Consider the following 24,273-nt stretch of genomic DNA (forward strand, 5'->3'; position numbering starts at 1 on the left):
CAGTGATATGTACATATGTTGAAATGATAGCCAAATATGAGATGGGAGGTGCAATGTTAATGTGATCTATCAGACGATTATTGTATTGTCCGCAGACTTACAAAATTCCTCTAGCTACAGTTTTGTTCAAAATTTCAACCGGTGAAGCATAGAAGAATGAAGAGGATCTGGGGCAGCTTTCAGTCTTCTAAATTAAATAATTCTAGTCCTTAAAAAAGCATTAGGAGAAATAGTCAACTAAGGATAAGGTTATAACGGACCGTCTTCTAGCATTCTTGGAAAAGAAAGTTTGAAATAGGTATATACGAGGTATTCTAAATACTGGTAAAACATCCTCTGCGTAAGCATCGACTTTACGGTGCTTCGGTACGCCACGGATCTACCAGCGAGCCCCATAATGTAGCCCCACAAAATAAGAAATGGAATATTTAAGTAATGCACTTTGCAGAATATCTTGGGAAAGCCCATATATGAACAAACAAACAGTTAGTGTAGAAAAGTTTAAAAATTTCGAAAGGCCTGCCTGTGTGATCTGTGTTAAATACTTCTTCTGAAATCAAAGCATCTCTTTCAGCAGTCTGCACTCAATACTCGACACAGTTAGAGCAGTCAGTCCCAATGACCGAGTCAGCAAACAAAATGGAACATTACACCGCCGAAAATAGCAAGTAAGTAGAGATTATAGACGAGAAGACAGCCACAACTGGGTGAGCAGAGCAGAGAAAAGCAGTCCCGACCCGGGCAGAGACAGAAACCACAGAGACACAGCAGCATCCAAGCACCTGGAGATGTGGAGACGGGCGCACTTTTCATTCAACTTTGCAGCGAAACGCACGCGCTCAACAAAAAATACGGAGTGGTGAAGCAGAGCCTGTAGCAGAAGGAGTCCACAGCAGCTGAACACATGGCATGGACATGGAAGCCATAAAAATGCTGATGTCGCAAAGCGGAGATGCGAACAAGTCCAATTGCCATATAGCCGCGATATTACGAGGCAGCAGCCACAGCAGCGGCAGCAGTGAAAGAAAAAAGAAAGTTATTGCTGGAGCCGGTTGTGGCAGTGGTTCTACTGGCAACCTGCTGCAGCCATTCATTGCTACACTTTGCATATTGTTGGTGGATCGCCTGAGCCGCACTCCTGCATCGGCATCATCATTGGCGCCCGCCAATGAAACCGCCTGGCCACCCATGTATCATTATGATATTTGGAACGACAATCAAAATGAATCGGACACAAAGGAAGAGGGGGATGAGGTGACTGCCATTGAAATCCAGGAGCAAGTAGAGGTGGCGCAGCCAGCCATCCCCGAGCAGAGTCTCCATCAGAGTCTGGGAGGGAATAGCAGACATGGCAAGGGTACGTTAAAGACAATCCCAAGGTGCTTTCCCAATTGAATCTCTTTTTATATCCGCACCACAATAGTGATTCATCTGTTTCCTGTGCCCGTCGATGGGGAATGCCTGTCCAACGATGGTCGTCGCATGGGCAACTGCCTGAATGCTTACGAGTGCCGCCAAAAGGGTGGCCAGGCCCAGGGTGAATGTGCCATGGGATTCGGTGTCTGTTGTGTCTTTTTGGCCAGCTGCAATGTCACCATAACCAACAACATCACCTATATCGTCTCGCCTAGTTTTCCCAGTTTCATGCCCACAAATTTCAGTGGCTGCAGTCTAAAGGTCAAAATGATGAGCGATGATATCAGCCAGTTGAGGATCGACTTTCATCACTTTACGCTGGGACAACCGAATCGACGGACGGGCGTCTGTGAGGGCGATTTATTCAACATCAGTGGAGGGCCAGGCGGATCTATCTCCCTTTGCGGTCAGAATAGTGGACAGCATTGTGAGATGATCAGTATTCCTAGATGATGATATCCTCCCTAATCTCATTCCTTCTCCCCTTCAGTGTACTATGATGTTGGAGCTCGTGCCTCGCCACGTCAATCCACATTGTATGGCAGCCTACGTCCCGTTGATGCAGCCAATGTAAGCAGCCCGAGCAATGCCACTGGTGATCGCTTCATTGACATCAATCTCAACCTGTCCAATCGGTTTCTGCCACTCCGCATTTGGGAGATGAGCGTGGTGCAGATACCCTTCAGCCAGCGAGCTCCGGCGGGTTGTCTGCAGTACCACACGGGTATCGAGGGCGTCATGCAGACCTTCAACTTTGCCGAGAATGGAAGGCACCTGGCCAACCAGAACTATCGCATTTGTGTGCGCCAGGAGACGGATATGTGCTCGATTATATATCAGCCTTGCGATGAGCAGTCATTTCGGATTGGTGGAGGTGGGAGAATGGCTTCGGGAACAACAGCTTTCTCGTTGAATGACGACGGAATTGGGCCAGCTGCGAATCCTGATCCAGCTATGGCACAGTCCGATAATGCAGGTGGAGGAGGACCAGCTGCCCCAGCTAATGGAACGACTACATCGGCTCCAACGTCTACAAGCCTGATGCAGATGTTGGCTAGCATGGCCAACTCTACCACCACGACATTGATGTCGATGATGACGAGCAATTCTACTGCAGCGGCGTCATCGGGGACTAGTTCGACCACCAGCAGCAGCACAGAAGCCATGACCACGACGACAACAAGCACCACTCCGGCTCCTCTACGCTCCAGCACAGTGGCCGCCACCGAAGAGAGCACATCTTCCTCTGAGGCGCCAGCTTCTTCACCGGCCAGCGATGATGTGGAAGGTTCAGGTGGGGAGGATGGTGTCGACGATGACGGCGACAACGATGGTGGCTTCCTTTTCTTTAGAAGTCCTCCAACCACAGAAGAGCCCGGTTTTTCGCGACGTCCACGGCCGGTGGGCAGCAGGCCTAGTGGAGGATTCGATCTTTTCGGCTTCTTACGGAACGCTTTTGATTTGCAACTGCGACGGCGGCGTCGTCGCGAGGCCCGACAATTCTTCAGCACCTGCACGGATCGCATAACAATGCCCTGCATCATCGAAGACTTCATTGGTACTGGCCTGGGTCCCCTGCCCGGCTGTGAGCCCGTCCACTGTGGTGCCCAGTTCTGCTCATCGGGCATTCGGCCATGCCGCATCGAAAGTACCGTCACCCCCTTCTACATTGGCGTTCATTTTGGCGATGGCGTGAATGTGGGTAAGGCAAATGCTGAAGACAATGTTGGAGCCTGTCTGCGCTTCTCCCAGGTGCAGTGCATGTGAAGGAGCATATCATCAGAAAGGATGTGTAGCCACATTTCGTTTTAGAAAATGGTGCAAACTATTTAAAGAACACTTTTCCACAAAAAAAGGGATTGAGAATCGCTTAACACATAATTTACATATTTTTAATACAAAATTTGTTGCTATGTACGTTTGAAAATAAGCTTTTACAAATATATTTCATATATTTATTTTCTATTGTATACATCCATCAAGACTATGTGAGTTATGTGCACCATTTACGAGTACCGTACTGTACCCATGTTCAAGGAGTTGCCTCCAAGACGATATAATTTTACAAAATATTTGTATACATTCCCCCAGATCATTGAATATACATACGTGTTTACTACCGAAAATACTTAGGAAATATCTTACTACTGTTTCGAATTCTTATCTTTAACCTCTCCCTCGGTTCCCGGTGAATCATGCATCGTACATATTTCAATTTTCGACTCACCGACTGATAGCCTTTTTCATTTTGTTCATTTGTTAGTGTACTGTTATCAGAATTAATTTCCAAGAGTAATGCAAATAATATTGTGCAAATATAAATATAGATTCGTTTTCAGCGAATCAACAGAATGAGTATTTGAGATAATAAATGTGAGTTAGTATGTATCTGAATAGCCATAGCCGTTCTATACAATCATACCATACACACAACATGTATGTGTTTGTTTGTTATATCGGAATGCGTGGTTTGCCAACATAATAATAAGTAGACGTAGTAAGAAATAAAAAAACTATCAACACATAAAACCTATAAACGATGACTCGCTGGGCGATAATTCTTTGGACTTCAGCGGGAAATATCCATATACAAAAGACTTAAATGAAGAGAACTTTTTAGATAATACTTCTAGAAGTATTCGCCCGCCGCACGATATGCTCGCGGGCAATTTTGTTCGGCATATTTGGCATAGGCGTTGTTTGAACCAACCTTGATCGGTAGCTGATTCGAGTGCTTGTTCCATACATGCACCACATACGAGTCTTTGGTGCGGCCCATGGTCTCCTCCAGTTTTTCGGGCTCGAAGAAGTCCCGCCACTGCTTCCACGGCACAGCGTAAAAGGCGCCTCGCCCATACACCTTGAAGCCCAAGCAGCGTTTGCTATCCTCCTGCATCAAGGTGATATCCTTGGTGCCACAAATCTGCTGGGCCACGCGTGTTATCACGCCTGGGCCATTGTTTCCCCAATCTTCGCCTGCGAAATTGTGTTGAAAGTCGCGCAAACAGGACTCGGCAATCTCATGGCCAAAGCCAGTGGCAGCTAAGCTCATGACGCCAGCGGCAAGGTGAGTATTTGACTCGGCTCCTGTGTAATTGGGTGGCACATCCTCCATTTTCTGCAGCACGACCACATCCATGTCCAGATACAGGCCACCATAGCGATACAGTGTCAAGTAACGCAGGAAATCAGAGATGTGGGAAAACAAATATCTAAAAATATGAAGACGTTATTGAATTTTCGGATTCACGCTTCTGAGATACAGCTTACCGCGAACGAAACAGACTACCGTCCTTGAGCCATTCCTCGATGGGTGTGCCCGCAGCGTAGCGCCAGAGATTCAGATTCCTCAAATGGACATTGCTATAGCTTAAAATGGCATCGACAAGCGGCTGCTGGTTGCTGTTATTTCGCCCCTTGGGTGAAGGTCGGTAGGTGGGACCGGCGAACAAGACGAACACCTGGAAATTCGGATTATGCAATGCAGCAGATTCGATTGCGCAGGCTTGACGGGCGGTTAGCTCCAGCAATTTGTACTTTTTGTTCTCGGCCTGGTGGCAACTGGTTTCGTGAAAGAATATGCTCCGTCCAGGCGTGGGCCTGGGCTCCGCCTGCAGAACATCCTCTAGGCGGATGGGTGCCAGCGGATCTGCATCTGCACTAGACACTGTCGACTGTATTGCCTCTTCGATGTCCATGAAGCACTGCTGCAAATCATTTTGCCAATTGTATGTGAGGGCAATGCCACCTATCAGCATAACAATCAGTGCCACGAACAGCACTCGAAGTCTTCCGTTGTGCAAATAACGCGCCACCAGCAGCAAAGGCAGACGCAGGAGCATGGCGAGGGCAGGCGGGCTGGTTAAAAAATTGACACTCCTTAGAGATGTTATGGCCAAAGAAAAGGCAACAACTTGCTTACTCCGAGTGCGCGGTTACACTGCCATTGCTCTCAACATAATCCAATGCACTCTGGTGGGTAAGAAAACTCCGGAACGTCTGTTTTACAATGTTTTGCTAATATATGTAAATGCAAGCCGAGGGCGATAACGACACCTATGTATGTACATTACCTGTCAGTGATGCGCTGTTCGTTGTTTTCGAGCCAGATGTCTTAACGGTATATACGATACACGCAAACTGTACATAGATATGAGTTTACTTTCATTTCTCAATTAACCTGCCGGCCGCAAGATATGTATTCCTACAAGTTTGAAATTCTAATTAAATATCTTATCTTCATGTATATTCTCTCCGTCGCGAACATTCACAATTTTATCTTCGCTATATCATCGTCGTGCAAAGATAGAAGACCATCTCTAATTAAATTTGCATTTTGCGATATGTTATCGATAGCTGCGAAAAGAAACCCAGCGATATATCAAATGTGTGGAAAGCGGCGTTTTCATTGAATTTTTTTCATTTACTTCGATATAAAAATTCTACTGGCGACCGCATCGCATATGCAACGACCGGTAGACGTAGTACCGCTTAAATAAAATATAGAAAAATAGTGAAATGAATGTTCCTCCTAGCGCTGGCAATGGAGCAGCAGCGGTCGGCAGGGGAATGGGGTACACGCCGCCGGCTGCCATAGTGCCACAATTTCCCCCGCCCGGCTTTGCTGCTCCCCCACCGCCCGAACTGGCAGCGGCATTCGGTGTGATGGCCTCCAACACAGAGTGGACAGAGCACAAGGCCCCAGATGGACGCCCTTATTACTACAATCAAAATACAAAGCAAAGTTCGTGGGAGAAGCCCGAGGCTCTGATGACGCCCGCCGAACAGCTGCACAATCAGTGCCCCTGGAAGGAATACCGCTCTGATACGGGCAAAGTGTATTACCACAATGTGGCCACTAAGGAGACTTGCTGGGAGCCGCCGCCGGAATATGTAGACATGAAGGCAAAGGCTAAGGCGGAGGAGTAAGTACACTGGCTCCACAGCTATTGACTATTCTATTTACTCACCCTTGGCTCTCCCTTGGATTGGTTTCAGAGCTGCAGCTGCAGCCAAAGCGGTGGCAGCCATGACATCCTCCAGTTTGACGGGACTGCTTCCGCATGTTGCATTGGCAAGTATTTTGCCAGCTGCTTTGCCCGCAGACCCAAGGGTACCCACGCCCGAGATTCACTCGCCGCTTACGCCGAGCAGTAACGAGAACTCATCATCGGCTCTCGATCAGGCCATGGCAGCCACATTAGCCGACATCGAAGTGCCACAACCGAATGGTGAGTGCGTCTGACCCTAACGTAACTTCGGGACTGACTGCTCTATGGAATTATTTTAGCTAAAAAGGATGAAAAGTCATCGGATGGCAGTCCTCTGGTGTTTAAGGACAAGCGCGAGGCCATAGAAGCATTCAAGGACCTACTCCGGGACCGCAATGTGCCCTCAAATGCCAATTGGGATCAGTGTGTGAAGATAATATCAAAGGATCCGCGCTACAGCGCCTTTAAGAACCTCAACGAGCGCAAGCAAACGTTCAATGCCTACAAGACGCAGAAGGTGAAGGACGAGCGAGAAGAGTCGCGGCTGAAGGCCAAAAAGGCGAAAGAGGACCTGGAACAATTCCTTATGTCCAGCGATAAGATGAACTCCCAGATGAAGTATTTCCGCTGTGAGGAGGTCTTTGCAGGGAATCGGACATGGACCGTAGTGCCTGAAACGGATCGACGGGATATCTATGAGGATTGCATATTCAATCTTGGCAAAAGGGAGAAAGAAGAGGCGCGTGTCTTGAAGAAGCGCAATATGAAGGTGTTGGGCGAGCTTCTGGAGTCTATGACATCCATCAATCATGCCACCACCTGGTCCGAAGCTCAGGTTATGCTCCTAGACAATGCCGCATTCAAAAACGATGTGACCCTTTTGGGCATGGACAAGGAGGATGCTCTAATTGTTTTCGAGGAGCACATACGCACGCTGGAAAAGGAAGAGGAGGAGGAACGCGAGCGGGAGAAGAAGCGAATGAAGCGACAGCAGCGCAAGAATCGAGACTCCTTTCTGGCACTCCTCGACTCCCTTCACGAAGAGGGCAAACTCACCTCCATGTCGCTGTGGGTGGAGCTGTATCCCATCATATCCGCGGACCTACGCTTCTCGGCCATGCTCGGTCAGAGCGGATCAACGCCTTTGGACCTGTTCAAGTTCTACGTGGAGAATCTGAAGGCTCGGTTCCATGACGAACGGAAAATCATACGAGAGATTCTCAAAGAAAAGGCATTTGTGGTGCAGGCCAAGACATCATTCGAGGACTTTGCCACGGTGGTGTGCGAGGATAAACGTTCGGCCAGCCTGGATGCAGGCAACGTGAAGCTAACCTATAATTCTCTGCTAGAAAAGGTATGGAAATGGTAAGGATTAGCTTAGAATTCGCAATACAAACCCTTTTTTTTATAGGCGGAGGCCATTGAAAAAGAGCGCATGAAGGAAGAGGTGCGACGACTGCGAAAACTGGAGAATGAAATTAAAAACGAATGGCTCGAGGCGAATGTGTCTGTGGCCGAGACCTATGACAGCGCCAAGAAGCTGGTGGAGCACTTGGAGGCATTTGCTGTTTACGAGAAGGAAATCGGTGTTGAGAAAATCTGGGAAGACTTCATTAAGGAAAGCGAAGATGCCTGCAGCCATCATCATTCCCGGTCGCGTAAATCGAAAAAGAATAAGAAGCACAAAAAGCGAGTGAGATCTACATCAAGATCGGACATTGAAAATGAACTGGTTGAGGTGGAAAAGTCAAAACGAAGGCGGTCCAAATCCCGTTCCGTAAGTAGTTTGAAAAATTCCGAAACCCTTAATGGTTCTTACTTCTGGATCTACAGCATTCACTGAGCTCCATTGGCAGCATCGAGAGCGAAAAGCTGCTGAAGAAGAAAAAGAAACGCAAGAACAAACTGCGGGGCGTAAGTCATACACACCAATCTTCCCGTTTTGGAATCTAATTTTTTGGAATTTGTTTTCAGTCGTCATGTGAGTCAGATTTAGGTGGGAATCTGTCGCCTAGCTTGGCGCTCCTGCATACCGATTCAAACTCGCATTCGCCAGCCAAGAAGAAGAAAAAGGAAAAGCGTTCCAAAAAAGACAAAGAAGGCAAACGACACAACAGACACAATCGTTCCACGACACCACTCAGTCCTGTCCAGTCCATGGATTCGGGAGGCTCACGTAACGAGGAACTAACGTTAAGCGACGGCGAACTGGAATCAAAGCGGGCAGCACTCCTGGCACAACTCAATGAGCAGCTGGACGAATGACTGCCGCCAGCGTGTACCATCATAGACAGCGTGTGGGAAAACTCCTAATTTTCTAATTCGGGTGCAGCTGTGGCTCTTCCAACGCAAGCTTAAAATCTTTAATGGTGCACCTGCATCTATCCTTGCCTTCTCGAGCCCCAGTCCTGGTTTCTGGCCCCAGCACAAGTCACACAGCAAACACGTAATGTAATTTCTTAGAAGCAATAAGTTTGTTTGTATAAAAAACAAACAAAAGCATTAGAGTGTACACAGAAATGTTTAATTTATATTTAATAGATTTTGGTCTGTGTCCCTCCAACAGAATAAAACAAAACGAAGAATTTAAGGAATAAGAATGATGATGTGGCCTACTCTCGAGGGATGTGTGAGTTAATAGCCTATTCTTCAGACGGGCATTCGTACTGCTTAGTCCCTTAGTCCATACGTAAAAGAAAACAAAATATTAATTTTATAAAAGTCCCAATTCTCCGTCGTCGATCATGACTGGCCCGTTCCATGATAAGACGTTTACATTTTGAGAGTTACCCAGACCAAACCAATTTTAAAGATAAAATTCCTAAAAGTATTCACCTGCAGCATGATAGGCGCGTGGACAATTTTTCTCGGCATATTTGGCATAGGCACAGGTTGACCCAATCTTAATTGGTTGCTTTTCCGATTGGCTGTTCCAGACATGCACCGCATACGAGTCTTTGGTGCGGGCCAAGGTCTCCTCCAGTTTATGTGGATTAAAGAAGTTCAGCCACTTATCAGAGGTCACAGCGTAAAAGGCGCCTCTACCAAACACCTTAAAACCCAAGCAGCGTTTGCGATTCGTCTGCATCACTGAGATATTCTTGGTCCCGCAAATCTGTTGGGCCACGCGTGTTATCACCTCTGGGCCATTCTGCCCCCAAACATTGCCATCGAAATTTGTCTGAAAGTCGTGCAGACAAGAGGCGGCAATCTGATGACCAAAGCCACTGGCTGCTAAGTTCATGATGCCAGCGGCAAGGAAAGTATCGGACTCGGCTCCTGTGTAATTTGGTGGTATATCCTCCATACTTCGAAGCACGACCACATCCATGTCCAGATACAGGCCGCCATAGCGAAATAGGGTCAAAAAACGCAGAAAATCAGAGATGTGAGAGACCACATATCTGGAAATATGAACATGTTATTGCATTTTGGGAGGGACATCTCTCAGTTCCAAATTACCGCGAGCGAAACAGATTACCCTCCCTGAGCCATTCTTCCATAGGTGTGCCTGCAGCATATCTCCAGAGATTTAGACGCCGCAAACGGACATTGCTATAGCTTAAGATGGCATCGAAAAGAGGCTGCTGGATGCTTCTATTCCCTACGTTGGGGTCAACAACAAGACTGTATTTTCGGTCAACGAACAAAACGTATACCTGGAAATTCGGATTATGGAGTGCAGCAGATTCGATAGCACACGATTGACGGGCGGTTAGCTTCAGGATATTAAGATGTTTGTTTTTGGTATCATAGGAGCTCGTTTCGTGGAAAAATATGCTCTGTCCGGGCGTGGGCCTGGGCTCCGCCAGTAGAACATCGTCTAGACGGATGCTCGCCAGTGGCTCGCTAGATGCCGCTGTCGGCTCTGGGTCCTCTGCAGCACCCACTGTCGAGTGTGGCACCGACTCTGCTTCTGCCCCATTTGGCCAATTGTATGTGAGTGTAATGATACCTATCAGAGTCACAATCAAAGTAATGAACAACAAACGGAGTATTCCGTTGGTAAAATACCGCAGAATCATGTTGAAGGTTTTATGAAAATTGGCCACTCCTGTATAGATTGATGGACTATCTTGCAATACCTTGCTTACTTTGAGTTCGATAAACAACTTCTTTCAAATTTGGACAACAAAGTAATTTAGAAAACTTATAAACTTGAGTTCAGAACATTTCTATTTGTCCAAGGTTCTTCCTTGAAGGCCAAAATAAATAGTAAAGGCATAATACAATATTCGTCTTTCTTTCAACAGCCTCCTTTGGGAAATACAATTTTAAATTAGTAGTTGAATCGGATTCATAGATGTGTCAATTGTCTTCTTACTGGCGATAATACTAAAAGATGTATAAAATTTATTTCAAAGGCTTATAATTTGAGCTATTCTGAAGCTTCGAATATTTATCGGGTTTTTCCCAAAATTCAAGAGAGTGACCATTTTCACTGAGTGTGTCAATAAGGTACCTTTTCGTTCGTCTGTTCTTTCTTCTCTTCTAATTCGAATGTTTATTGCCTTATTCGTTCGACGGTTCACATGGCCCCTTTCGTCCTGCCTACATTGTTCGCTGTAATACACACAAATATATCAAAGCATACTTGATTATGATTGCACTTTAAATGATATTGTTCACTCATTAGGGTACTGATAGGTAGGTGAAAAATATTTACCTCTTCTATGGTTCTATGGTTCCCCGTATGGGAATCAAAATAATCCTTAGCTGGCTAAACTAACATATTTCTATCTTAAACATAAAAAAAATAACAAAGTTATACATGAAACAGAAGAAAATCTATAAGCAACTCTCTGATGGCTCCATTCCCCTGGCTAAAGTCAAATCGCATTCTAGCTGGCAGCGCATTGTGCTGGCGAAGAGTCCTATAGAGTTCATTATTGCCATAGTTGGTCCCGTAAAGATCAACCGCAAAGGGTGCATGTCTCCTTAGGCTTCTGACAGGCGTACTGAAGATAACGATCTGAGCCGCAATGGTCGTTCGAACGGGTGAAAAAAGAGAGTATAAGGAACATCAATTTATTGATGAAACAATTTTAAAAATTCATAAAATTCTCCTAGAAGTATTCACCCGCCGCATGATAGGCTCGTGGGCAATTTTGTTCTGCCAATTTGGCATAGGCGCTGCTTGAACCAACCTTGATTGGCACCTTTTTCGATTGCTTGTTCCACACATGCACCACATACGAGTACTTGGTGCGGGCCATGGTCTCCTCCAGTTTTTCTGGCTCAAAAAGGTCGCGCCACTGACGGGAATGCACAGGGCAGAAGGCGCCTCGCCCATACACCTTCAAGCCCATGCAGCCTTTGCGATCATCCTGCATCAGTGCGATGTAATCAGTGCCGCAAAGCTGTTGGGCCACGCGTGTAATAACCCCTGGGCCATTATAAGCCCATATACTACCATTGAAGTTTTGCTGAAAGTCGCGCAGGCAGAACTCGGCAATCTCATGACCTAATCCAGTGGCAGCTAAGTTCATGATGCCAGCGGTAAGCATTTGATCGGACTCGGCTCCTGTGTAATTGGGTGGCACATCCTCCATTTTCTGCAGCACGACCACATCCAAGTCCAGATACAGGCCGCCATAGCGAAATAGGGTAAAAAAACGCAGAAAATCAGAGATGTGGGAGACCACATATCTGGAAATATGAACATGTTATTGCATTTTGGGAGGGACATCTCTCAGTTCCAAATTACCGCGAGCGAAACAGATTACCCTCCCTAAGCCATTCTTCCATGGGTGTGCCTGCAGCATATCTCCAGAGATTTAGACGCCGCAAATGGACATTGCTATAGCTTAAGATGGCATCGAAAAGAGGCTGCTGGCTGCTGCTGTACTGCCCGTTGGGGGTTGCCCGGTATTTTGGGTCGGCGAACAAAACGAACACTTGGAAATTCGGATTATGGAGTGCAGCAGATTCGATAGCGCAGGCTTGTCGGGCTGTAAGCTTCAGTATATTAAGACGTTTGTTTTTGACATCATAGGAGCTCGTTTCGTGAAAGAATATGCTCTGTCCGGGCGTGGGCCTGGGCTCCGCCAGTAGAGCATCATCGAGGCAAATGCTCTCCTCGACTGCCGGCTGTGGGACCTCTGCATTTACAAGTATGAAAATCAGAGCCACGAAGAGTAAAAGTCTTCCGTTACGCAAATGAGGCGACATTCGTGGCAGGGCGAGAGTAGGCCAACTGGCTAACAATAAGATACTAAAATTTTGGCATTGGTGCAAGGAAAATGTTACTAACTGACTGACTTTTGACATTAGATAATGAAATATACAACCATTATGGTAAACTTCTCTTCCTTAAACGTAAAGAACACTACTCTTAAAATAATACAATAAAGGATTTGTCTTACCTTTCACAGCCTTCTTGGTGAAGGACTATGAGTAACTGATATATTAAATAGCTCATCCGGCAAACTAGTATGGAGTGGGGGTTGGCATTGGGAGCATGGTATGGTAGTAGCCCAAAGTAGCTTCAAAGTCTCTTTGATATAGCAACCAAAGATTGGAATAGATGGGGGATCATTCGTGAGATCATCGGATCATTCGGGGGAGAGCTTTAGATCTTCTTCCTGCATTCAGACTCCTTCTATCGATCTCTTACACTTAGGATATTTCCAAAGATAAAAAAATTTATATTCCCTTTTCCTATAGCCTTTGCTTTTTTATTTTTATAAGATCCTATGTATTTCTATATGGAATATCGCTGATGACAATTAGAGTTCCATTTGCTAAAAAACTCCAAATTTTTCAACCCATTAATTTTTACCATTTTCCCCTTACAGAAAAGCAGCTGCTGACGCTCTCACCTACACACAGGATCGTAAATGGCACACGATCGAAACAGAGAGGATTGGGGGAAGGATCCAAAAACTCTCGTACCATATGAAGCATTAAGGCGCTATAAGTGCCACCGGGGGTCTGTTGTTGTGGAACTCCAATTCCACAATTCACGCGGTTGCTGAGGGTCGAGACAAAGTGAGGAGATCCTGGCAGAAGGAAGAAGATCCTATCAGCTGATTGCTGAGTGTTTTAGCATTGTCGCCGAAATGATTTAAATCGAATATCGAACTGTCACAAGAGATCCAACGAAGAAATTAAAAATAAAGGAAGTTTTGTGGGGAATCAGCTCCATCGTTTTCCACCATTAAATATGGAAGGGCATACAAATCTCATTAGTTACTATTTTTAATGACATTCTTGAAGCACAAATGGAAAATTACTTTATATTGTAGAAGATTAAACTAAAACTTGAACTCCTTGTACTTCTTTGTGGCCTTTGCCGGATCCGTTTGCTGTCGCTTGCGCTTCGATTTCTGACGTGCCACATGTTCGGCTAACATATCTGATAGATCCTCCTTCTGCAGATGATTCTGTTGCTCGCGCATCTGTTGCTCGTATCGCTGGGCCATGGCATCATTGTCCATGTCCAATTCGCTGGGATCTAGGGCCAATTCCACTATGCCCTCACGATCCGTAGTGGTCCGAGCGGGAGGCTGTTTGTTGGCCGCATTACCACCACTAACGTCATAGACGTGCGTAGATCCCATCATGGAAGCGCCTATGCGGTCTGTGCGCTTCTCCGGCAGCACTTGATACAGCACGGGGGTTTCATTGCTAATCGAAAGGAAGAATATTATGAGATTAGTGAAGAGTCTGGTCTGGTTCTGGTCCAGCAGGATATTATCACTTACTCCTCCATTTCAGCTTCAATTTTCTTTTTACGTAGTTCAATGTTTTCGGGCGTCTCCATGCCGGCTGGCACACTGGTAAGCCCTGAAGGTGTCACAAGACCCTCGACTGGGGTAACAAGACCAGTTTCATCCTGCTGATCGCCGAGATCTTCACCATCTTCCTCCTCTTCTTCGGAGGACTCTTCAGATTCTGATTCCAGTTCGCCCCATTGGTTGCGCTCAATGTCAGCTTCATCGATGCCGTTCTAGAAGTGTTTAGGATTTCAAGATTAGATCAATACAAAAAAATGGAGAAAGGTTTCAATACTAACATCCAAGTCCAATATACTGGTACCAAATACATCACCATACAAGGGCTTTCCATTCTCATCGACAGGTGGTTTACCCCAGCCGCCTGCATGATAGCCAAACGATGTCCCCTCTGGAATGGGAGCATTGAGTCCAGGTATTTTCAGATTCGGATAGGACGGCGGCGGTCCGTATCGCTGCTGTGCTATCAACCATGGCGGTGGAATCTTGTGCGAGTTCGGTCCCACCGGCATGCCCAGAGCAATGCGCAGCTCTTCGGATAGATCGCCCGGTTTCTTCTCCTTTAGTCGTGTCTCAAATTCCTTGCCCTCGTAGTAGAGGTCGCCATGGATGGTCATGCGGGGTTTTGTTTGCCACTTAAAGAAGGCATCGTGAAGTTTTTGGTAATCAATGTCGATCTTGCCCATCTTTGGGCGGACACGTTCACGCATCTTTGCCTTCAGCGTCTTGGCATCTTCGCGCTCTTGTAGTGATTCTCGCATCTCCATGATGCCCGTCTTCTTGATAAAGGCTGGTAAATCGAATGGTGGCTTCTCGATGCCACGTTTCCCCTGAAGATATTTCCGCTTGAAGCACCAATGCCGAGGCACTTGCACTGTATTTCGGTAGGCCTTCAATTGGACCAGTAACTTGGGATCACGAGCCGTCACGTCGTGCATCTCAACGACATCGGGACGGGAAACTAATTGCTTAAGCTCCGCCACACTGAGACGCGTCAATTTCTTAAGCTTTCTTTTGGATAATTTCTCTTTGTCTTCCTTTGCGTCATCATCGTCGTCGCCATCATCGTCATCGTCGTCTTGCAGCTTGTCTGCGGCCTTTTTAGCCTTAGCCACGGTCTCCGAATCTAGGGCCAATTTGTCCTTTTCCACAGGCTTGGGTTTATTTTCCAACTTAAAGAGTTCAAAAACTCTGTAGAACTGGCGATACATGGGCGCCAGATCTGCGATGGTTATCTTCTCGGGCACATACCTATAAACAAATATAATTTAATTAGTTCCGGTAATATTTCAATCGAAAAAATCCACAACATACTCAATTGTTACGTCAAGTTTGCTGCCCTCCGCGATCTTCTTTTCTTTTTCTTTCTCATCGCTGCGATCCTTCTTTTTCCTGCTTCGGCTGTCTCTATGCTTGTCCTTTCTACTATCCTTGTCTGGCTTCTCCTGCTCTTCGTCACTGGCCGGAGCTTTAGCCTCCTCGGCCAATGGCTCTGTGGCCTCCTGATCTCCTCCTGCCTCATCTACGTGGGCCAACTGTTGTTGTCTCTCGTACTCCAGAAGCTGGCGTATTTTCCTATTCTGCTTCTTGCGGCGTTTCTTTTTTTTGTTCTTCTCCGCTTTGCTTTGCTTTCCCGTTTTATCACCTCCTATGCCGTTCACCTGGTTCACATCATCATCATCACTGTCCTCCCCCACATCGGCGTCATCGCCGTCCTGAAGGGCTCCCCCGCTGTTACCCAGGGAATCAGCATCCACGTCGAATTCGGCCACTCGTTGGTCTTTCAGGGCAAGCACGTCCTCCAGAGCCTTGGGCAAAACCAATTCAGCGGCCGGTTTCTCACCATCAACACTGTCCTCAGCAGCGTCGCCGGGTGCATCCACTTCACTGCCATTACCATTCCCATTGATCGCTGTCACTGCATTGTCGTCATGTTGTTGGTCGAGGCGGATGGACATCAGTGGCGCTGGCTGGTCGCCCTAATTGAGGAAACATTTATTGAGGGCATCTGTTTATGACAACAAACTCACTTCGTTGATCAATTGGTCCGCCATAAATTAAACAAATTTATCAGGCAAAATATTTCCTGCGAAAAAACAAGTTTTGGAGATGTGCGACACCAGGGTTGCAGCCAATGCAATCGATAGCCGCTATTTACTGGCACAATGCGTCCACGAATATCGATTGACAAACCAAAAAAAGCGTGCTTGCCAGCTGACGGAGGAATTGAATTTATAGGTAAATGTTTATAAATAAATATGCAACCATTTTTATTGTCTACGTTCTATTACAGTTCCGCGTTTGAAGGCCTTTACCATTGTCAGACAGAAAGAACCCAAAACGGGTGCCTCAAGCGTTTTAAAATGTTCAAATTCAATTTTGAAGTAGAAACTGAAGTAGAGCCAGAAGAAGCAGTTAAGAGTCCATTTACAGAGAATAGCGAACACAAAACTGAGCAGGAGGATTTAGGAATTGTCAAGGATATTGTGTGGTACGAGGCAGAACAAATTAAACCGACTAAAGCCGCGTTATCTCGCCTGGATCTGTACGAACTCAATGCCAAGGATCTGAAGGTAGGCAATACGGAAATACGGCATCTCATAGCCGGGTTTCTACTTGAGGACATAAAAAACCATGGAGATCTGGAGAGTCGCGACATTAAGAAGTCTGAGGAAAGTCATTCGGATTTAATAGCCGGAGTCTATGAAGGTGGTGCGAAAATATGGGAATGTACGGACGATCTATTGCTATATTTATCGGAGAACTATGACGACAGTTACTGGAAAGGCAAGAGAGTCCTGGACCTGGGATGTGGCTCTGGATTGTTGGGAATATATGCCCTACAATCTGGTGCAAAAGTTGACTTTCAAGACTATGTAAGTAAAACAAAAAAAAAAACAGCAACAGCAACTTCCACGAAATCATGTCATTTGATATCTTTAGAACAAGGATGTTTTGGAACAAATAACAATACCAAATGTTATGCTAAATGTGCAGTTGGATCTTTCGGATGATAACAAATTAGAATTTTTAGAGGAAAACACGAGTTTCTATTCCGGTGACTGGTCAAATTTTGCTCTTCTCACGTTGGACACAGAAAAGTACGATATGATCCTGACATCGGAGACAATATACAACATAGAGAATCAACAGAAGCTGTTGGACACCTTTAACAGTCGCCTGAGAGGCGATGGCATTGTTTTAGTTTCTGGAAAATCGCATTACTTTGGTGTGGGCGGTGGCCTTGAGCAGTTCGTAGATGTTATTAACAAGGGAAAAGCTTTTGAAAGCAAAAATGTGTGGACGGCGGACGAAAATCTAAAGCGGGGCATTTTAAAAATAAAATTTAAATAGTACCATAGTACCAACTATCGAAACAATCGTGACAGCGGATAGCGATTTATTTAACATGAATTACAGGGTGACCCGGGTGCAGACGATTTGTTGTTTTTGTTTACCAACTGTGTGAGTATTTTTCGCCGTCGATCAGATAAAAACATTAAAATGCTTCCCACAGGGAAGCTTATGTTCACTTGTACACTTAGATTCAGACTGCCAATTGGTCGTGAATTAATCTTATCTAAACTGTTTCTGTACACGCTGCCTGGACGCTGCCATTCTTGACGTTCAATCGCCGGTCTTTTTCGCCTAATCGATGTTCGTCATGTCTGCTGCTGATTTCATTGCAGCGGCGAGGAAAGCAGAGTCTGACGAAGCCCAACCCAAGAGGACTCTTTGCTGTTGCGAATATATTTCTCAAGCCAACAGCCAGAAGTCTCATCTCCTGGGATGCTGTTGTAATTGCGAGGACTTTGACTTGGTATGCACACGGTATGCAGACGGACCCCTTTAAACCACATTGAATTCTGTACAATGATCGTTTTGTGTTGATCGGATGGATCTGTAGATTAGTCACGTGCAGGCGCATTGATCGACGCAATATAGACGGCATGCTGATTGCTTTCCAAGACCGCCTGCGCCTGCCATGGCGCGGCGGGGCCAAACGGATTTCGCCGGCCGCTGTTGCCCCAGCCTTCATAATTCCGCTCATGCTGGGACTGGCCACCTTGAACTCCAAGACTGCTATAGTTCTCATGCTGACCATGGTGGGCTTCTCCATTTGGGGTCTTCAGCTGGCCAAGAAAACGGCCACACGGACCAATTTCTTTCTTAGCTGGACTGTGTTCTCCGTCTTTTACATGATCGTCATATTTGAGTGTCAGGTGCCATTGCTTGAGCTTGTGCCGGAGGAGAACTATTTCCTTATGTTTTTCACCTGTGCGGGCACATATTGTTTATATCGCACGCACCGCCTGGCTCCACTCAATCTAGTTTCGGCTCAGTATGGCACCACACCCAAGGACGAGCTACCCGGCATTGCAGAAGCATCAAGCGGCGAAGAGCAGGCGGAGGCGCAAACCACACTCCAGATGGAAAGCGTACTAGACCTGAACGATGAGGACGTCGTAGACATAGACACAGCGGAGCGTGCGGGTCTGTTGCATGGACAACCGAACATCTGTGAGAGTTGTCGGAAGGTGACGCCCAGACGGGCCTACCATTGCCAAGTGTGCGGCACGTGTGTAAAGAGGCGTTCCCATCACAGCTACTGGCTCAACTGCTGCATTGGCGAGCGCAATCATAGCTGGTATATATCAGGCCTATTCACATCCCTGGTCGCTTTGATATTGGGCGCTAATTTGACCCTAACTTCGATATGTCATCCCTTTCTGGTGTTGCGTCCATTCGGTTATGCCGTGCTCCTACCGGACGATTGCAGCGAAGTCTTCGAGAGTTTCGAGTGAGTACAGGACACATCTATGTAAACAATGACTATAGCTCTTTCCACAGATTGGGCATATCCTTTGTGGTGGCTTGCTATAGCCTACTCATTGCGAATTATATAACCTTCCTGCTGGCACGCCAGGCATTCTTGTGGTGGAATGATACCACTCTCCACGAATATAAACGCGCAGCCAACGCAGCAGCTGCCAATCGCAGTCGCATCTGGAGCAACTGGCGTGCCATTCTAAAGTGATCCAATTACCAAACCAAACAAAGCACAAAACTTATCGCCCAAATACTATAGTATTTCCACACACTCTCTCAATGTTCTTGGTAGTTGTAGTAGTAGTAGTGCTTTTAAGGCTCTTAAATCAAATATCCAAATCTATTCAACATAAATATAATTAAAAAACTAAAATTAAACTACCATAAACTATCCTCTCGGGGCTTGTAGTCTGGCAACAGCTCCCATATTTTCATGCGCCAGCGCTGGCGTCGCTCCTCCGTTTCCTTTTCTATTTTCAGTATCTGAGGTAGACGTTGCCAGCAGTCCAGAACCTTCCATTTCAGGTGCCTAGAAATGCAAACAATATAAAAGTTCCCTGAGGACTTTAAACACAGGAGGTTGGACATACCACTCGTGGTGGGAGATAGCCTGCTTCATCTTAGTGTCCTCAGCCATTCGACAGTGCGTGGTGTACTTGAGCCATCGGTCAAACCAGTGTTCGACGGTACGAAGAGCATGCCAGTCGATGGCCACCAGAATTTTGCTTTTTTCATTCTGCACGTACGCTATCCAGACATTGAGTGCGCGTCTCTTTAGAATGCGCTGCCAGCACTGCTCTGCCCGCACCATCTTCTCGCGCTGCCTGAATGCCGTGTACCCGCGCCAGAACTGGAAGGCATTCTTCTTGTACAATTGTCGTCGGAATTCCTCGGACTTGACCATATTCTCCCGCTTACGTTGCAGCAAACGCTTAAAGGCCGCCATGCCCACGCGGCGCAGCAACAGGCGGCGACTGAACTCTGTGGCCTTTCGTGTGTTCTCGATAAAACGCTGACGCTCACGCTCCTTCAACACCTTGGCCATTTTCTCTTGACGGCGTTTCTCCTTCAGTACCTCGATCCTCAGGCGTTTGGCCTCTTCGTCCTCTTGGCGCTGCAATGGGAATGTACAAGTATATAAGCAATATATGCTATAATTATTAAAGATTCATCCTACCTTGGCCTCCTCCAAGGCATGCTTGGTGGCCTCCCGCTCGGCCTCGGCCTGTGCTCGGCGCTGGCGTGCCTGCTCATGTCGCACACTCCTCTCCACGGCCCGTTCCTGCATGTGCTGCAAGAATCGGGGCTGCAGCAATGCCTTGCCCTGCAGCCTGGCCATTGCTTCATCATCGGCATCGCGGAGACTGCCAATCAACTGAAGGCACTTGGCCTTGGCCTTTGCCTTGGGATCGCCGCATCGAATGACTGTCTTCAGCTCCTGCTTTAGATCCTCGCGTGCCTCTTTGGCCTCGTCGCTGAGTTTGCTTAGCTTCAGCTGCATGATGAGACGTTCCTGACGCTCCAACTTGATCCTCTGCAGGTCAATGATATCCTGTTGCACCTTCAATCTTTTGGACAAATGAGATAAACCATTGATTGAAAGAGCAATAAGTGGAGGTCATACTTATTCTTGAACTGCTTGGCCATCTTGATAGCCTCCTGGCGCTGTTCCAGCGACTGCTGAGTGACCTTGTTGACCTCGCTGGACGTGTCCGCCTGCTGGGCCGTGCGTATTCGCTTTTTCTCCATCCGCACCTTGTCCAGAAAGGCGTTGATCTTTTGTACGCGATTATCTCGCGCTTGGCTCGCATGTCCCTGCTCTCGCTCGATCTTCTCAAGGGTTGTATAGTGTATCCACTTGAGGAAATATTTGCGCATCAGCACGATCTGTGTGACGGCCCTGGCCTGGAACAGTTGCTCGATTATCTTCTGCTTCTCATGGGTTGCGGCCAGGTCGGTCTCATCTTCACTGGCACTGGACGCCTCTTGGGTGGGCTCTGGTTGCTTCGGCTTAACCACCACCAGCACTTTGGGAAGCTCTATGCGGCGGATGAGTAAGGGTTCTAGCTCTGGTTCAGGCTCAGATTCCTCCACAGTTGCTATGGGAATGGGTGTAGGTGTCTTCTTCGGCGGCAGTTGGAACTGTACATGCTTCGTGGGTACCGCCAAGTCCTTTTCCTTTTCTTTTTGTTCTTCTGCCGCTTCCATTTGCAGTTCGTATAATGCCTCCTCAGCCAGATCGGATATGACCGAGTCAATGCCATCGCTTGTATTGGAGCAGGTGGAGGGTTCCCTCTGCAGTTTTGGTGGCGGCTGCTCTAACTGCTGCTCTAACTGCTGCTCCTGCAACTCTTCCTCGTGGCGTATTGTGCGAACGTGGAGCATCTGACGCTCGGCAGCAGCTCGCATTGGTTTGAAGAACTCCTCGGTGGAGGTCAGGGGACTTGGTGTACGGCAGCGCAGGAGAAGCTCCTTACTCTGATCCACATGAATTTGTTTGGCGAAATTTCGATACTCCAGGGAGTCCATGCACAAGGGTTTTACTTGCTCCACCCTAAAGTCGGGCAGTTCCTCGACCAGAGCCTCTTGCTCTAGCCACTCGTGGTCCACATCCGCCTCCCGTTCGGCCCCCAGCTCGTGGAGCAGGCTTGCGGTGGCCACACTCTTTGTGGTCGAGCATATCTGTGCCACCTGGCCCAAGGCCTGGACAGGAGTGCTATAGAAATCATCAATGTGCTGGGCGGCATGGGTCAAACTCTGCATCAGGGGACCGTTGTTCAGTTTGAAATCCGGCTTGGTGGGCGGCACTCGAATGGCCTTGTTCCTCTGGGGGTGCTGCCTGGCCAGCTGCTGGCGAAACTTTTGCAACTGATTGTTGATATAGCGCTGCTCCACCTCCAGATTGTGAGCCTTGGTGGACTCTAATGAGCTGCCATGGGCCAGGGTAGCTAGCGGCAGCTTGTGCGGTATTTTCTGAAACTGAAATATTCGAAAAAGAGACTCATTACTCTCCGGTATTCTATTATATGGAGAAGCATCCGTCTCACCATCTCATGGCGCATGTCCATGATCACACTGGGATTCAATTGCTTTCCCTGTTCGCCCTCTATCAGCAGTTTCTCGTGCCGCTTGCCCACGTAGTCCACTTCGATGAAACGACGCACTGCATCTGTCTTCAGGCCCAAAGAATTCGCATTTAGATGACGCTTGCGTATGCGATCCCAGCGTGTATCCTTGGACTTGGACTTTTCGCGACGTTTTGCATGAGACATCTTTTATTGAAATGTGAATTTTTATATATTTTCACAAAGTATAAATTTTCAGTTTTCTTTAGTTCGAATATGAAATGTGAAATAAAATTGATAGACAGGGTAAACAAGTTTCAAAAGTTGCCTTGGAAACAAGAAATTCTAACGGCCGGTTCGGCTGTCCCCATAACAATCGTTGGACCTATAAAAGTAATAACAATTGAATTGCATTCGAAGCACAGCATGATCCATTTTAATTAATAAAAAAAGTGTTCACATAAATGCCATAAATAGTAGATAAGTCGATAAGATAAACAAAAGATTTTGAGGACTTTGCAAGCTTAGTTTTAGCAGTTAATAATCATAACGGGGCGCGGATAGGTATCCGGTTAACCGGCAGCTGGATCCTTCTTGCTCTTTTCCTTCTTTCCCTTCTGTTTCTCGGCCGCGGCCAGCTCCAGATCGATGGGAGCGGGCTTGACAAACGGAATCTCATCTTGGAACTTAGCCGGCATGTATTTCTTGAGTGGTTCCGGCACCTTGATGCCCGTCTCTGTCTGATGCGTTTCCAGAATGGCGCAAATGACACGTGTGGCAGCGCACATTGTCGCATTCAACATGTGTACGTAGTCCACGGCGGCGTTCATCTTCTTGGTTTGGCCAAAGCGAACCAGCAGACGACGCGCCTGGTAGTCCAGGCAATTGGAGCAGGAGACGAGCTCTCTGTAGGCACCGCTGCCGCCAAACCAGGCCTCCAGATCTAACTTCTTGGAGGCGGCATGATTGAGGGCACCGGACACTATATTCACAACGCGATATGGAATACCCAGGGACTGACAGAACTGTTCGGCATTGCCAATCATCTCGTCCATCATCTCCCAGGATTTGTTGTCGTGTGGGGAAGTGAGCACAAACTGTTCGACCTTCTCAAACTGATGCACGCGGAATATGCCGCGAGTGTCGCGACCATGGGAGCCTACCTCCTGACGGAAACACGTGGACAAGCCGGCATATTTGATGGGTAGCGAAGCCTCCGGGAGCCATTCGTCGCGATGATAGGCGGCAATGGGCTGCTCAGAGGTGGCAATCAGATACTTCTCGTCGGTGCCAGCCTCCTCAGCTTTCTCGCTTCCCTTGCCAACCACCTTGTAGAGCTCCTCGTCGAACTGCGAGAGCTGGGCCACCTCTTGCATCACCTCCTTGCGCATAAAGAAGGGCGTATATAGGGGAACATAGTCCTTAGCGTACAGCGAGTGCAGGGCATGTTGAATGAGCGCCTGCTCAAGAAAGACAGCGGCACCGGTGAGGAAATAGCCGCGTCCCCCAGATACCACAGATCCTTTCTCGGCATTCATGCCATCAATCATTACAATCAGATCCACATGCGAGTACTTGCCACGCTTTTCGCAATCGCCAAAGGTCCTCTCGACGCGGTTCTCCTCTTCATCGTTGGACACAGGGACCGAATCGTGCAGGTGATTGCCGACCTCTCGTAAAGAGGTGTTTCTGGTCTGCTCCGCCAGCTCCAGGGACTTTTGGTTCTCCGTCATGGCATCGTCAATGAGCACGCGCAGCTGCTTGATCTGGTTGACCGTCAGCGGCTGAAGAGTTTCGGGAACAATCTCAGTTAGGCTTGTGGTTACCGCGGCAGGCAGCTCCTCGCTCATGGCACCCACTGGCTCCTTCTTCTTCATCTTCTCGCCAATCACCTTGCTGCACACATTCTTCACCTTGTTCAAGTTGTCGGCCCGATGACGGCACTGACGCCACTCGGTGTCTTTCTCAATCACAGTCTCCACCAGGGCTACATCTTTGAAGCGCTTCTTCTGGTTGTCGCGCACGGCATTGGGATTGCCGCCCTTGTCGCTGCGAAACAGATCCAAATCCAGCACCATATCTGATATGCTTTAACTTAGTTAGTTTTTCGATTCGGTCAGATTTTTGTCGGCGTTTTCACAACGTGGCTGAGTTTTTGCGTCAGCTGTGCAGTGCTGCAAAGTTCCCAAAACCGCGCACGCAAGCACTAAGTTGCAGAAGGTGACGCAAAGATTT

The 24,273-nt window shown here is 47.3% G+C and overlaps 10 protein-coding genes across 16 annotated transcripts; 4 read left to right on the forward strand and 6 right to left on the reverse strand.

Annotated features, from left to right (window-relative positions):
* Positions 1-493: 493 nt before the first annotated feature.
* On the forward strand, positions 494-3,790 carry LOC108161987. Its single transcript, XM_017296453.2, has 3 exons — positions 494-1,357; positions 1,424-1,843; positions 1,907-3,790. The coding sequence occupies exons 1-3, from the start codon at positions 910-912 to the stop codon at positions 3,181-3,183; spliced, it is 2,145 nt and encodes a 714-aa protein (XP_017151942.1). The 5' UTR covers positions 494-909; the 3' UTR covers positions 3,184-3,790.
* Positions 3,410-5,479, reverse strand: LOC108161991 (lactosylceramide 4-alpha-galactosyltransferase-like). Of its 2 annotated transcripts, XM_017296459.2 has the most exons (3): positions 5,339-5,479; positions 4,687-5,274; positions 3,410-4,628 (listed from the first exon to the last, which is right to left on the reverse strand). In XM_017296459.2, the coding sequence occupies exons 2-3, from the start codon at positions 5,256-5,258 to the stop codon at positions 4,046-4,048; spliced, it is 1,155 nt and encodes a 384-aa protein (XP_017151948.1). In that variant the 5' UTR covers positions 5,259-5,274; positions 5,339-5,479; the 3' UTR covers positions 3,410-4,045. The 2 variants fall into 2 exon arrangements, with proteins under 2 accessions (XP_017151948.1, XP_017151949.1); XM_017296460.2 differs by lacking the exon at positions 5,339-5,479 and having other exon boundaries at positions 4,687-5,329.
* On the reverse strand, positions 5,339-10,956 carry LOC108161990 (lactosylceramide 4-alpha-galactosyltransferase-like). 4 transcript variants are annotated; one of them, XR_004473001.1, is made up of 5 exons: positions 10,732-10,955; positions 9,870-10,664; positions 9,243-9,811; positions 5,490-5,772; positions 5,339-5,415 (listed from the first exon to the last, which is right to left on the reverse strand). XR_004473001.1 is itself a non-coding variant. In XM_033393575.1 (4 exons), exons 2-4 carry the CDS (start codon positions 10,430-10,432, stop codon positions 9,050-9,052), a joined length of 1,167 nt encoding a protein of 388 aa, XP_033249466.1. In that variant the 5' UTR covers positions 10,433-10,664; positions 10,732-10,954; the 3' UTR covers positions 8,407-9,049. The 4 variants fall into 4 exon arrangements, 1 of the variants encoding a protein (XP_033249466.1); XR_004473002.1 differs by having other exon boundaries at positions 9,870-10,955; XM_033393575.1 differs by lacking the exons at positions 5,339-5,415; positions 5,490-5,772 and adding an exon at positions 8,407-9,084 and having other exon boundaries at positions 10,732-10,954.
* LOC108161985 (pre-mRNA-processing factor 40 homolog A) lies at positions 5,799-8,997 on the forward strand. Its single transcript, XM_017296451.2, has 6 exons — positions 5,799-6,341; positions 6,415-6,647; positions 6,707-7,761; positions 7,819-8,184; positions 8,241-8,321; positions 8,382-8,997. The coding sequence occupies exons 1-6, from the start codon at positions 5,935-5,937 to the stop codon at positions 8,670-8,672; spliced, it is 2,433 nt and encodes an 810-aa protein (XP_017151940.1). The 5' UTR covers positions 5,799-5,934; the 3' UTR covers positions 8,673-8,997.
* A 465-nt stretch (positions 10,957-11,421) lies between the features above and the next one.
* Positions 11,422-12,782, reverse strand: LOC108161994 (lactosylceramide 4-alpha-galactosyltransferase-like). The gene is made up of 2 exons (XM_017296462.2): positions 12,115-12,782; positions 11,422-12,056 (listed from the first exon to the last, which is right to left on the reverse strand). The coding sequence occupies exons 1-2, from the start codon at positions 12,675-12,677 to the stop codon at positions 11,474-11,476; spliced, it is 1,146 nt and encodes a 381-aa protein (XP_017151951.1). The 5' UTR covers positions 12,678-12,782; the 3' UTR covers positions 11,422-11,473.
* Positions 12,783-13,589: 807 nt separating this feature from the next.
* On the reverse strand, positions 13,590-16,266 carry LOC108161986 (splicing factor 3B subunit 2). The gene is made up of 5 exons (XM_017296452.2): positions 16,174-16,266; positions 15,458-16,122; positions 14,425-15,394; positions 14,114-14,358; positions 13,590-14,036 (listed from the first exon to the last, which is right to left on the reverse strand). Exons 1-5 carry the CDS (start codon positions 16,195-16,197, stop codon positions 13,664-13,666), a joined length of 2,277 nt encoding a protein of 758 aa, XP_017151941.1. The 5' UTR covers positions 16,198-16,266; the 3' UTR covers positions 13,590-13,663.
* Positions 16,267-16,291: 25 nt separating this feature from the next.
* LOC108161995 (histidine protein methyltransferase 1 homolog) lies at positions 16,292-17,520 on the forward strand. The gene is made up of 3 exons (XM_017296464.2): positions 16,292-16,381; positions 16,437-17,019; positions 17,087-17,520. Exons 2-3 carry the CDS (start codon positions 16,507-16,509, stop codon positions 17,495-17,497), a joined length of 924 nt encoding a protein of 307 aa, XP_017151953.1. The 5' UTR covers positions 16,292-16,381; positions 16,437-16,506; the 3' UTR covers positions 17,498-17,520.
* A 69-nt stretch (positions 17,521-17,589) lies between these two features.
* Positions 17,590-19,189, forward strand: LOC108161989 (palmitoyltransferase ZDHHC23). 3 transcript variants are annotated; one of them, XM_017296457.2, is made up of 4 exons: positions 17,590-17,608; positions 17,833-17,974; positions 18,051-18,944; positions 18,995-19,189. In XM_017296457.2, exons 3-4 carry the CDS (start codon positions 18,094-18,096, stop codon positions 19,179-19,181), a joined length of 1,038 nt encoding a protein of 345 aa, XP_017151946.1. In that variant the 5' UTR covers positions 17,590-17,608; positions 17,833-17,974; positions 18,051-18,093; the 3' UTR covers positions 19,182-19,189. The 3 variants fall into 3 exon arrangements, with proteins under 3 accessions (XP_017151946.1, XP_017151945.1, XP_017151944.1); XM_017296456.2 differs by having other exon boundaries at positions 17,833-17,963; XM_017296455.2 differs by lacking the exon at positions 17,590-17,608 and having other exon boundaries at positions 17,625-17,974.
* Positions 19,190-19,284: 95 nt separating this feature from the next.
* Positions 19,285-22,245, reverse strand: LOC108161984 (uncharacterized abhydrolase domain-containing protein DDB_G0269086). Its single transcript, XM_017296450.2, has 5 exons — positions 22,021-22,245; positions 20,598-21,952; positions 20,151-20,541; positions 19,564-20,087; positions 19,285-19,502 (listed from the first exon to the last, which is right to left on the reverse strand). The coding sequence occupies exons 1-5, from the start codon at positions 22,243-22,245 to the stop codon at positions 19,352-19,354; spliced, it is 2,646 nt and encodes an 881-aa protein (XP_017151939.1). The 3' UTR covers positions 19,285-19,351.
* Positions 22,246-22,446: 201 nt separating this feature from the next.
* LOC108161988 (serine--tRNA ligase, cytoplasmic) lies at positions 22,447-24,220 on the reverse strand. The gene has a single exon (XM_017296454.2). The coding sequence runs from the start codon at positions 24,114-24,116 to the stop codon at positions 22,611-22,613; it is 1,506 nt and encodes a 501-aa protein (XP_017151943.1). The 5' UTR covers positions 24,117-24,220; the 3' UTR covers positions 22,447-22,610.
* Between the last annotated feature and the right edge of the window lie 53 nt (positions 24,221-24,273).

This window comes from Drosophila miranda, chromosome 4, assembly GCF_003369915.1.
Source record: "Drosophila miranda strain MSH22 chromosome 4, D.miranda_PacBio2.1, whole genome shotgun sequence".
NCBI classification, from domain to species: domain Eukaryota; kingdom Metazoa; phylum Arthropoda; class Insecta; order Diptera; family Drosophilidae; genus Drosophila; species Drosophila miranda.

Excerpts from the sequence above, each read along its gene's own strand:
- LOC108161988 (XM_017296454.2), bottom strand. The coding sequence starts at position 24,116 with ATGGTGCTGGATTTGGATCTGTTTCGCAGCGACAAGGGCGGCAATCCC.
- LOC108161986 (XM_017296452.2), bottom strand. The coding sequence starts at position 16,197 with ATGGCGGACCAATTGATCAACGAA. Across the intron at positions 15,395-15,457 it reads AAACTTGACGTAACAATTGA|GTATGTGCCCGAGAAGATAA; the intron begins GTATGTTGTGGA and ends ATTTGTTTATAG. Across the intron at positions 14,037-14,113 it reads ATTGAAGCTGAAATGGAGGA|CAATGAAACCCCCGTGCTGT; the intron begins GTAAGTGATAAT and ends CCTTTCGATTAG.
- LOC108161989 (XM_017296455.2), top strand. The coding sequence starts at position 17,799 with ATGTTCGTCATGTCTGCTGCTGATTTCATTGCAGCGGCGAGGAAAGCA. Across the intron at positions 17,975-18,050 it reads TTTGACTTGGTATGCACACG|ATTAGTCACGTGCAGGCGCA; the intron begins GTATGCAGACGG and ends ATGGATCTGTAG. Across the intron at positions 18,945-18,994 it reads GAAGTCTTCGAGAGTTTCGA|ATTGGGCATATCCTTTGTGG; the intron begins GTGAGTACAGGA and ends CTCTTTCCACAG.
- LOC108161994 (XM_017296462.2), bottom strand. The coding sequence starts at position 12,677 with ATGTCAAAAGTCAGTCAGTTAGTAACATTTTCCTTGCACCAATGCCAA. Across the intron at positions 12,057-12,114 it reads GGTAATCTGTTTCGCTCGCG|ATATGTGGTCTCCCACATCT; the intron begins GTAATTTGGAAC and ends TCATATTTCCAG.
- LOC108161987 (XM_017296453.2), top strand. The coding sequence starts at position 910 with ATGGACATGGAAGCCATAAAAATGCTGATGTCGCAAAGCGGAGATGCG. Across the intron at positions 1,358-1,423 it reads GAATAGCAGACATGGCAAGG|TGATTCATCTGTTTCCTGTG; the intron begins GTACGTTAAAGA and ends GCACCACAATAG. Across the intron at positions 1,844-1,906 it reads TCAGAATAGTGGACAGCATT|TGTACTATGATGTTGGAGCT; the intron begins GTGAGATGATCA and ends TCTCCCCTTCAG.
- LOC108161991 (XM_017296459.2), bottom strand. The coding sequence starts at position 5,258 with ATGCTCCTGCGTCTGCCTTTGCTGCTGGTGGCGCGTTATTTGCACAAC. Across the intron at positions 4,629-4,686 it reads GGTAGTCTGTTTCGTTCGCG|ATATTTGTTTTCCCACATCT; the intron begins GTAAGCTGTATC and ends TCATATTTTTAG.
- LOC108161984 (XM_017296450.2), bottom strand. The coding sequence starts at position 22,245 with ATGTCTCATGCAAAACGTCGCGAAAAGTCCAAGTCCAAGGATACACGC. Across the intron at positions 21,953-22,020 it reads TGGACATGCGCCATGAGATG|TTTCAGAAAATACCGCACAA; the intron begins GTGAGACGGATG and ends CGAATATTTCAG. Across the intron at positions 19,503-19,563 it reads GCTATCTCCCACCACGAGTG|GCACCTGAAATGGAAGGTTC; the intron begins GTATGTCCAACC and ends TTGCATTTCTAG.
- LOC108161990 (XM_033393575.1), bottom strand. The coding sequence starts at position 10,432 with ATGATTCTGCGGTATTTTACCAACGGAATACTCCGTTTGTTGTTCATT. Across the intron at positions 9,812-9,869 it reads GGTAATCTGTTTCGCTCGCG|ATATGTGGTCTCTCACATCT; the intron begins GTAATTTGGAAC and ends TCATATTTCCAG. Across the intron at positions 9,085-9,242 it reads ACGCGCCTATCATGCTGCAG|GGACTAAGCAGTACGAATGC; the intron begins GTGAATACTTTT and ends GTATGGACTAAG.
- LOC108161995 (XM_017296464.2), top strand. The coding sequence starts at position 16,507 with ATGTTCAAATTCAATTTTGAAGTAGAAACTGAAGTAGAGCCAGAAGAA. Across the intron at positions 17,020-17,086 it reads AAGTTGACTTTCAAGACTAT|AACAAGGATGTTTTGGAACA; the intron begins GTAAGTAAAACA and ends TGATATCTTTAG.
- LOC108161985 (XM_017296451.2), top strand. The coding sequence starts at position 5,935 with ATGAATGTTCCTCCTAGCGCTGGCAATGGAGCAGCAGCGGTCGGCAGG. Across the intron at positions 6,342-6,414 it reads GCAAAGGCTAAGGCGGAGGA|AGCTGCAGCTGCAGCCAAAG; the intron begins GTAAGTACACTG and ends GATTGGTTTCAG. Across the intron at positions 7,762-7,818 it reads ATAATTCTCTGCTAGAAAAG|GCGGAGGCCATTGAAAAAGA; the intron begins GTATGGAAATGG and ends TTTTTTTTATAG.